General features: G+C 41.5%; 1 protein-coding gene across 2 annotated transcripts; it reads right to left on the reverse strand.

Moving 5' to 3' along the window:
* Positions 1–295: 295 nt before the first annotated feature.
* On the reverse strand, positions 296–4,644 carry gale (UDP-galactose-4-epimerase). Of its 2 annotated transcripts, none has more exons than XM_053845395.1 (11): positions 4,524–4,644; positions 3,716–3,837; positions 3,505–3,620; positions 3,327–3,440; positions 3,023–3,199; positions 2,840–2,953; positions 2,442–2,508; positions 2,284–2,369; positions 2,138–2,215; positions 1,576–1,690; positions 296–1,471 (listed from the first exon to the last, which is right to left on the reverse strand). In XM_053845395.1, exons 2-11 carry the CDS (start codon positions 3,834–3,836, stop codon positions 1,407–1,409), a joined length of 1,053 nt encoding a protein of 350 aa, XP_053701370.1. In that variant the 5' UTR covers position 3,837; positions 4,524–4,644; the 3' UTR covers positions 296–1,406. The 2 variants fall into 2 exon arrangements, with proteins under 2 accessions (XP_053701370.1, XP_053701371.1); XM_053845396.1 differs by having other exon boundaries at positions 297–1,471; positions 3,505–3,617.
* Between the last annotated feature and the right edge of the window lie 5,847 nt (positions 4,645–10,491).

Below are 10,491 nucleotides of genomic sequence, written 5' to 3' on the forward strand. Positions count from 1 at the left end.
GAGCGTCCAAGTTCCTTTGTCGCAAACGCAATGAATCACACAGTGAGGGTCGTGTTTTACGCCCCTCTCACCCGCAGCTGAAAGTTTTGCGCGTCCCTTTGAGGTTCATGCCTTGAAAACAAGTTAAAGAAATGAACAGACAAATCACATTACATGGGCACTTTCTGTGCTCAACTTGATGCTTGCTACACAAAAGTCATCAAGGTGTATCACAGAAATCTGATTGACTTGACTTGCAACGGTTATTATTCAAGAGTCTCATGTTTATCATGTGAATGTCTTGACAAAATGTAGCAACAGGAAATGACACTTTCACAGCTGTATGAGGAAGTCGAAGATAAAAGCCCACTGTACACAACAGTTAACTGCAACTGTGGATGTTAATATGGATATTTAAATGAAAAGATACTTTAATATTCAGTGAAGTGCATTAGAATATCTTTATAAAAATATTTTTTCTGTCATTCACTCTTATTCATTGTGGTAGATCAAAAGACTTCTTTTAAAAAAAGGGCACCTGGACTCTGCTCAGAGACAGGGTGGGGCAACCGGGAGAGGCTTGGAGTAGAACTGCTGCTCCTCAACATTGAGAGACGCCTCGGCTCAGGTCACCTCTATAGAGAGGTGACTAGGGGGTGGAACCCCTCAGTGTTCTCTTGGAAGAGGTGGTGGAGGGTTACACTGAGGGTGAGAGCCGGGCCTCTTTGCATCTGCAGCTGCCCCCACGACCAGACCTCAGACTAGTTGAAGAAAATAGATGAATAAAAAAAGTTTATTTAATGAATTATTTTACTATTATTTGACTCATTATTTAAACATTTCCCACCTGTATTAAAATGTAAATTCACAAAATTACTTTGAGAACTGCTTTTACGGTTCATTAAATGCAGGTGAGACATCCTTATGACTTTGTATTGCAGTTTATTTCTTTGACTCAGTATTTGGTGTAGCTCCTCTAACAGGTATTTTCAGACTTCTTGAACAACTTCAATTCCTTACAGCTTAAACAGAGGATCTGCTGTGTCATCAGACACAAAATCGTTTAACTTCTGGTTACAGTTCATTGATGCAGCATCCACACCATACATCACCAAAACCCAGGTATCTTGGATATCAAACAACACGATTCATTAAAAGACACTGAATTAAAATTCCCTTAGTACATGATGTGACAATCACAGAAATCCTGCAATTGCACCTTCTGATCTGTGAGCTCTTTAAAAAGTAGCTGTGCAGGACTACAGTTCACTGCCTTATTTAAATCCAAGTTTGATATGATTTTCTGGATTCAGCACAGTGAGTTAAAATCAATGTCAAATCAATTCAAGTATAAAGAAAAGAGGTTTCTCTTAGTGTCAAATGGAAATATTAGCTTTGGCCCCATGTTGCAGTTCAGACTCGTGAGGTCAAGAGTGTGTTTCGGGGGAAAATCCCGTCGGGTTCTTGGACTGCCAGCGCCACAGATCCGCACCTGTAAATCACCACAGGAAAATGACACCACGAAATGAATCCCATAAATTCAGAGTGCAAGTGTGAGTGTCCCCCCCCCCATTTAAGGTAAAATGTAGCTCTTACACATCACTTCCAGGTTATATTGAGCCTTCCAGGCCAGCTCTTTCTCTGCCAGACAAGGGTTAGCATAGCAGGAGGCCACATCTCCATCCCTCCGTGACGTGACTTTGTAGGGAATCTGCAGGTGAAAGGTGTCTTTAGCTCATGAGTTACACAGGATCAGGCATGGTAACCCAACGTTTGGCCCTTGTATTTTCAATTTCAAGTGCTGGCTTTGTATTGGGGACTTGAATCTCGCAGCACCAGTGTAACTTTTGAAAAACTTGCAAGCTGACCTCCTCTTTCCATATTAGTGCTCAAAGAAATCCCGATTCAACTGCCTCGTAGAATGTGCATAATAAAAAACCTAGCGGCTGCACAAGCTCACTTAACATGCAAGTAGCTCATTTGTAGCCTGAGTCAGCCACACCTTCATTTGACAATTGAAGAAATGTGTCCATACACAGTAACATTCAAAATGCAGCACTAACATCTAAGACAGTGCTCCAACAGTCCATTGAACTACTAAGTTGGGCATAAGTGTCGCAGTCCAAGCTTCAAAGAAGTCAGAGTCACTGCTGCTCACCTTCTTCCCTGAAGCCTTCTCCATAGCTGTCACCATCTGCAGCACTGAGTAGCCGTGGCCTGTTCCCAGGTTATAGACCTGCACACACCAAACCTCAGACAGGAAGCCGACTCTTAACCTGGAGAAGTATGAATATCATTCCATGCCTTGCAGCCACAGTTGTCCTTCAGCTTCTTCAGAGCGGCGATGTGTCCTTTCGCCAGGTCCACCACATGGATGTAATCTCGAACTCCTGAGGCAAGAACACAATTTGACAGTGAATTATGTTTACATTAAAAACTACATTAGAATGAAACAAGACTACCTGTCCCATCAACCGTGTCATAGTCGTTGCCAAACACATTCAGGTGTTCCCTTCTTCCAACTGCCACCTGCGAGGTAACAGAACAAACTGCTTCATTGTGATGAAGCGATTTTGCCATTGTAAACATCTACTGCTATGAGAAACAGTGGAAGATCATGAGCAGTTGTTGAAGCTGTTTGCTACTGCATGGTAGCTAAAGTCAAGTCAATCTGCCAGTGTAGCAGCTGTCGGGGGGCGTTGCTATTACCTTTTTCCTCATTCCCTTGGTTGTTGCTATTGTGTCTTTCGATTCCCTCATTATTTGCAGCCTTTAATTGTTGCTCTTGTCACCCATATTTTTTTTTTTTTTCTATTTGCCCCCATATTTGAGGGTAAATGAAATCATCACTGTACAGTACCTGAGCAACATAGGGCAGTAAATTGTTAGGGATGCCCTGAGGATCCTCCCCGATCTGGCCAGAGGGATGAGCGCCAATTGGGTTGAAGTAGCGCAGCAGCACAGCGTTCCAGTTCTGCACACAAGCAGACAACAATGAAGCACCCCCTCACATGAATAACACAATTCTTCCACGGTCAGCAACCTTCTCAGCTCGACAGTGATCCTTGATCATTTCCTCGATGAAGAACTTGGTCTTTCCGTACGGGTTGGTGCAGCCTCCTACGGGGTGCAGCTCATCGATGGGCAAATGTTGGGGGTCACCGTAAACAGTGGCTGAGCTGCTGAAGACCAGATTGTGCACGTTGTGAGCCTGCATCACCTGGAGCACATGCAGCAGCGGACAAACTCAGCACACACACGCGGCGGTCAAACATGCAGATTAGAGCAGATGCGAATCACATCACGGCAGGCAGGTTTAGCGAATGATTCACAATGGAGGGACTGACCTCAATGAGGTTCATGGAGGCGGTCAGGTTGACCCTGTAGTACCGTAGCGGCTGCTCCACCGACTCCCCGACGGCCTTCAAACCAGCAAAGTGCATCACTGCGCTGAAGGAATGCTGCCGGAAAAAAGGAGACACGTGAGGTGCATCAACCAATCACTAAACACTAAATTGCATCTACCTCTTTGAATAGCTTCTCCAGTCCAGAGCGATCCAGAAGGTCCAGTTCATGAAATTCAATACTTGTACTCAGGAGCTTCTCTATCCGACGTATACTTTCTGGCACGTCACCTTCTCCTCAATCCCAAAGTCACAAGCAGAGGCAAAGAAACACAGTGTTAAAATGTAGTTCGAGGTACCACCTCTGTTCAACCCCAGCTGTGAGTAACTACCTCGTACTGCATTGCTGAAGTTATCCACCACCACGGGTTGGAAGCCTGCTTCAATCAGCTCCAGAACACAGTGACTCCCAATATAGCCGCCTCCACCTGTGACCAGAACTTTCTCTGCCATTCTATGAAAAAGATAGAATTCATTTTTTTTTCTATCTCAACTCACTCATATGGCACTGCAACTGAAGATCCTGTTAGTAGAGACAACATCCTGCTGCCTGCATTTTTTCCCTATTGTATCAGCACATGTTAATGTGGAAAATGTCACCCACCCATCTAACATTCAGCGTCACTATGACTAAACAAAGAAACAATAATATCTAATAAGAGAAATGTGTTTCAGTATGTGTCACATACATTCACTCCTTAAACAAACTGTTGTTGATGCTGATGACTATTAATAGTGAAACAAATCAACAGGAATTGAGAAATTGCTTCATTTTACACAGGCAAGAAGAGGATGACAAGACTGCTGCCAAACAGCTGTAAAGCCATAAAGCCAAGTCACAAATCTGTTTCATTCTTACTACTGAGGATGACGTCATTTACTTACTACAGCAGGAATGTGTAAATCAAACGTTAAAAGAACTACAGGTAAAAGGAAAAATATTTCGAATGCTTCAAACTGATTATTGTCACATACCACAACGTAATAATGAATAAATGTGTAAGTTAAACTCAAGTTGACTGAACTCAAAGGGACTGAAAGAAACTTGATTCAAACATCAGATGAGCGGAGTTTGGTTCGCGTTATTATGGAAAACAAACCTATGTACAGATTCTATAAAGATGAAAAACATATACTTACTCAGCTTAAAGCATGAAAAGTCTCTGTAATCGTGGAGAGACTTTGTTCGTTGAAGAACTAGTTGACAAAACTGCTGCTTCCTGTATTCTGCTGCAACTATGCTTCCTGATCAACGTGGAAGAAAGCACACCAGCGGAAACTAACATCCGGTATGCAAACCTTCATAATAAAATGCAGGATTCAACTCAACATTTTATACAATGTTGTTCATTAAAAGAAATAAGAAATATAAGCTTGAAAAACGTGTTTAGTTAAAGTGCATAAGCAATACGTTAAATAATTGCCAAATAATACGTTCATTTCAAACATGAGTGTGGGTTAATTTTGGTAGCATCACACCAAACGCGGTAGCTACCTCTAGCTTGACGGTTGCACTATTGGCCACGTTGCTGCTCAAGTTGTGACGTGACGTCTGCCTGCGTCACCGCCTACTGTACCACATACAATGCGGCGAGTGTAACTTGGTGGCGCGAGTGCGGAAGACTCGCCTGCGCTACAGGACACGGGTCGGAAGTGCCACGTTACACACACCGAGTGGCCCTTGAAATTCATGATGACGAAGGACCTTCAGCACCACTTAGAACTGAATCATCATTTATTTTCCTGAATTTTCAATGTGATCTGTAAAGTTGCAGGAAGTCACTCAGCTGGAGTCAGCAACCTCTGCATGTGCCAGCTCAGCATTTGCTCTCCTAGAGATTTGAGGGGGAAAAAAGTAGTGAGAGGCAGAACTGGCTGAGCCAATTTTAAACGCTTCGTCTTTTCTTGTTACCTATGAATTAACAGGTTAATCTCACGTTTAATCTTTGTTCTTAATATAACGGAAGAGTGGCCCACAAGGCTTTCCATGTTATGCATGTTTTAACCCTTTTCAGAGCATCTGAGGTCATTCTACAGAAAGTTCTGGACAGCATGTTATGGTGGGTTGTTGGAGTAAACACATTTGTTACTTTGAGAACAGATACAAAAATGTGTGCTCATTTGATATTGCGAGTTAAGAGGTTTAAAGAGTTTAAAATTTTAATCGTCGACTCTTGTTATTGTACTGTGTGATGCAGCATTGACTTCCATTTAATTTGCATACATTTTAGTTGTTTCTAAAATAAAGAAACATGTATTTGGCATTGAAATATGCGATAAGAGATAATAATAATAAAAAAAAAAAAACAGGATTCCCACAAATCAAAATGAAATTTGGGAAAAAATAAAACATATTTTATCGGACCCTACTCGCTATATCAATGAGCTTATTAATAAGTATATAACCCAGACCTGTGAGGATTTTTTTTGTTGCCATTCACACCTTCTTTACTGCACCTATTTTCAATGATTCATCTCTGAATTCATTCATTTCAAGTTTGATTGAAGCAGCATTGCTGCCGCTGGCATGGATCACAGGTCAGGAACCAGCTTCGGAATATTCTGGCCCTTTTATCTGATCTCTAACCTGCTCTCTCTCCAATTTCCTCCCGCTGGACAAAGCATGCAGAGGTGAACTGGTCATTCTAAATAGCGTCCATAAGCCAAGTGTGTCCCCTGCCTCTCACCTCAGGCAACAAGCTGCAGAAATGACTGAATGGTTGGTTTGGACCACATATTTCTGTATTTGCAAGGCAATGCCTAGTTTTCATGTGGATTTCCGTTCCTGCCCTCCACTCTGGCCCTGGCAGACGAGAGGGAAGAGGATAAGACTAAAGAAAACACTTTCGGGAGATGAAATCTGCCCTCTTCATTCACTGCAGATGCTCTTGAAAGGACTTGGAGATGATGAGGAAAAACTCAAGAGGCTAAATAACACAGCCAACACACCAGCAGGGAGATAACCACAACAACAACTGGACCATTCCTGAAAGGAAGGGACCAGTGTTTTCAGCCAGATTGTCACAGAAAAAAACATCACCCTCGATAGAAATTGGTCTGTTGTTGGCTCTTACCGTTTCGCCCTTTCATTTTCAGCCAAGCTGTCTTTTGGAGGCCTGTTGTGTTGAAATGTAGCTGTGTGAGTATTTGTACAGTCACATTGTCAACGAAGTGTCAGCAGGATGTCTCACTCTAGGAAGGCTGATTGAATTTCCAAAGTTTGCTTGCCACAAGAAGCCACCTTGCTCTGTGCTATGTAAGAACAAAATCATCCCCCCTCTGTCAACAACAGCTTAAGTATTGCAAATGACTGTTAGAATATTGACTGTTTGTTCATAAATTCAACCTGTACAGGTGCCACATAAAGTACACTTTTCTTAATACATTTTTAAAAAAAAAAGTAAAACTGATTAATTGAAATAGTAGTGGCATGCTAATCATTTTTTTTGTATTTACAGTTTGGCATGTGGCTCATAATATTATATAATATTAGGAATGTGAATTACTTTTAAAATGCAATTGCAATTCGGTGAGAGTTAGCGCATTGTTCACATTATCACAGTATTGACTGTACAAATTATAAAAAAAAAAAAAACCACATTCACATTGTTGTGGAATTGTAGAAAATGAAATTGTTTTGTATTGGGTTTTTTTGGGAAAATATACTTCACTGTTATGACAAAAGTGTAAAGATTTAATCATTTTTAGGAGCTATTACTTTTAAATATGAATGAAAAACCAATAATGTTGAAAATAATGGTCTATTTATGTGCAAGAAAAATGAAGCATATGTGGATAAGATTGTGAATTAAGGCTATTTACAAATCAGATGACATCATCACCTCCTGCTTTTGAAAGATTTGAGATGGATGTCCTTCGGCGGAAGCCACGAGTAGCAGCAGCCACTGTAGTTCTGTTGGCTAAAGGATGTCGTCATGGCACTAGGCAGGTGATCATAATGTTTTGGCTGAACGGAGATTTCATTGGTCAGACACTCAACGTCTTTCTTGGAGAGAACGGAGAGGGTGTGTCCATCCTCAGGGTCTTCTCCTCTTTAGAGTGCCAGATAATCCCCCTCATCTCCCCTCTCCCAGCTGGATACTCCAGTGGCTCCTGAATGGAAAGCTGAATTAACACCACCTAAGTTGCCGCTGCTCTCCGCTGGTCAAAGCTGATTGGAGATTAGTGACCTGTGGAGAAAAACACGGTCCTCCGTCTTATCTTGATCACTCTGTCCGCCTTCATCTCTTCTTTTCTTCATTACTTTGTCTCCTTAATCCCAGCTCCTCCACAATGTCATTTGCCTGCCATGACATCTTCGCCTTTGTTCCCGTTTGCAATGATGTCCTTTTGGCTTCATGGGTTTTTGACCTTCGATACTCATCTGTCTGTAGAGTGAGACTCCGGAAGTGTGAGAATGAAACCGAAGGAATGTGATGCTCATGCATTTGACAGCACAGTGGGTCAAAGAGCCATCAGAAAGCCATAGGTGAGACTCACGCACACCGAGCCAATAAGGCATTCACTACACATATTTCAAATGCACGTGCCTCACAGCAGCTGTGAGGAGCTACTCCGAAACAGCTCATCCAAACCTTTATTTCTGTGATAGCAGTTTGCATTTAGAATCTTCACTGTGTCTCCTTGAAGACAGTTATGGAAAGAAGGATGCTCCTGAAACTAAGGAGCATCCTGGACAACATCACCCAACCCTTCCATCCGCTCCTGGTCCAATACAGAAGCACATGGACCAACAGACTGGGACTACCCATCTCAAAGACTGAGCGCCACAGCAGGTCCTTTCTTCCTGTGGCAATGAAAACGTACAATTCATCCATGAAAAAAATTACAATGAAGGATTCTTCTTGAACGGCATTTTCTTGGACATTGCACTTTATAATATTATTTCTTTTTTAATTTATTGTGATATGTTGTATACAGAGCATGTTACGAACACAATTTCCCTTGGGATTAACACATTTTTTTCTGTTTCTGATTCTAACCTCTGATCCTCCTATGACATGAAATTCATTCATTCATCAGGGATTGACCCATAATAAAAATCCAGCATGAAAGGTAGCTAGATCCTTAGTAGCTTTGGAGAGTGACGTCTGAGAATCACAAAAGTTGCTTTCCAGAAGATGCTGCCAGAAAGAGTGACCTCAAGAAACTGCTGCTTGTGATCCAGCTGTGGACCAGCAAATGAAAGATAAGACATGAACGGTGAGGAATGACAGGAAAATTGGAGGCGGTGATGTCATACTTGTCCTCCACAGTGTGGAGGCTTCCCTTCCTCTGCTAATAACCTCGTCCAAACGCCAATCTGATATGGCGGATATGAGGCCCAAATATGATTATTGTGGTCTAACAAAGAGATGCTGAGATTCAGAGAACGACGGGGCGACTGTGAGCAAGATAGAATGGATGATCATAAGCACAAAACCCCACGCACACACCAGTGCGACTCCTCCATTCCCTCAGATAGGCTAATGTTATTACTAGGTAATTATCCTCATTAGAGCCAGCAGCTGTAGAGTGCCCACTGACTCTGTGCAGCCCCTCCCCTGCCCCTTCACCCCACTCTTTGTGTTCTTCAGATCTGCTTTGGAGACCACCATCGCACGCAACCTGGGGTTAGTGTTGTGAGAGGCTTTTACGAGCCAGTGAGCTCTAACTCATCGATATTTATGCTGTTTGACGGATGGTTCAATGTGAGAAACTGGCAACGAAAAGTTGCCACCTTTCGGTGACATTTGAACTCTCTCCAGGTCAAACGTAAGATGGCGCTGTTTAGCCAGATATTCTCTACCAGTTGGCAATCTTCACTCCTTCTCTTCACCAGAATGAAAACGGACGTTTAACATCCATATTGTGGGCTCGATCAAGTACCTCAGCATTTCTACATCATCAAGCTGCTTCAGTTTGTTTGACACAAGATATTTATATATATATATATATATATATATATATATATATATATATATATATATATATATATATATATATATATATATATATATATATATATATATATATATATATATATATATATATATATATTTTTTTATACAAATATTTTCGTTTCATTTACCAAGTCCAAAAGAGTGGAGATCAATGTAAAAACTACTCCGTTCAACCACACTTTGGGCTGAAGAACAAGGTGGACTTCCTTAAAGATTTAACCCCACCTGTATTGATGCTCCAGACTAGTGTTGCCGCAACCATTTTGGAAAAAAGAAGTATGACCTCTGGGGCAAACTTTGATCAAGTTATACAAAGGTTGACAATGTATTCTGAATACTGAAAATGTGAACGTATTTAAGGAGCATCCTTTACGCTCATCAACATGTGAGCCAAATTAATTTCAAGTTATTGAAGTCGGGGTAATCTTGAATATCTAATTCTCATAGGGAATTGTTCTTGTTTTAAGTTTGTTTTTTTAATCATATAGTTATTTTGTTACAGAAAAAAATATTGTAAACAAAAATGTAAAAAAAAAAAAAATATATATATATATATGTGTATATATATATATACTGGAGTAATAAGAACAATTATTACAAATGTATGGATGGGAAAAAAGATCACCAACATGTGAGGCAAATGAATTTCAAGTTATTGAAGTCACGGTAACAATTGAATATCTAGAATTCCAGAGTTGAGCAAGTGCATGATGTGAATACACCAACAAGCAGAAGGGGAAGCCTTAAACACAGCTTCCTGAAGGCTTTAGAGAGATTGCCTGATGCTTTATTGCCGGGGCCGTCGGGGGCGAGACACAACCTGTACACAGCTAAGCCAAGCACCAGGCGCTAAATGTCATGCTCAGCCTGATTTTATTGGCTGATATGGCCTGTTGTGTCCTTCTCGCTTTCCTGGAAGCTATTGTTAAAGAGCCGCTTGTTAATGCTGCTGAGCAGATGGGCTCCTTCTCCCTGCAGCTCTGACTCTGGGTGTTTACCAGCCACTGACTTGTACATAACAGGTGAGTGCACTTCTGGACTGTTAGCCAATCGGAGCGCTGCACATAGTCATGGTTGGCCTGTAAACCTTTATGTGGCATTTAGAGACATATAGGAGACGCTTTCATAAAAACACAGAATGTGAC

The sequence above is a fragment of the Synchiropus splendidus genome, chromosome 16, assembly GCF_027744825.2.
Source record: "Synchiropus splendidus isolate RoL2022-P1 chromosome 16, RoL_Sspl_1.0, whole genome shotgun sequence".
Taxonomy (NCBI): domain Eukaryota; kingdom Metazoa; phylum Chordata; class Actinopteri; order Syngnathiformes; family Callionymidae; genus Synchiropus; species Synchiropus splendidus.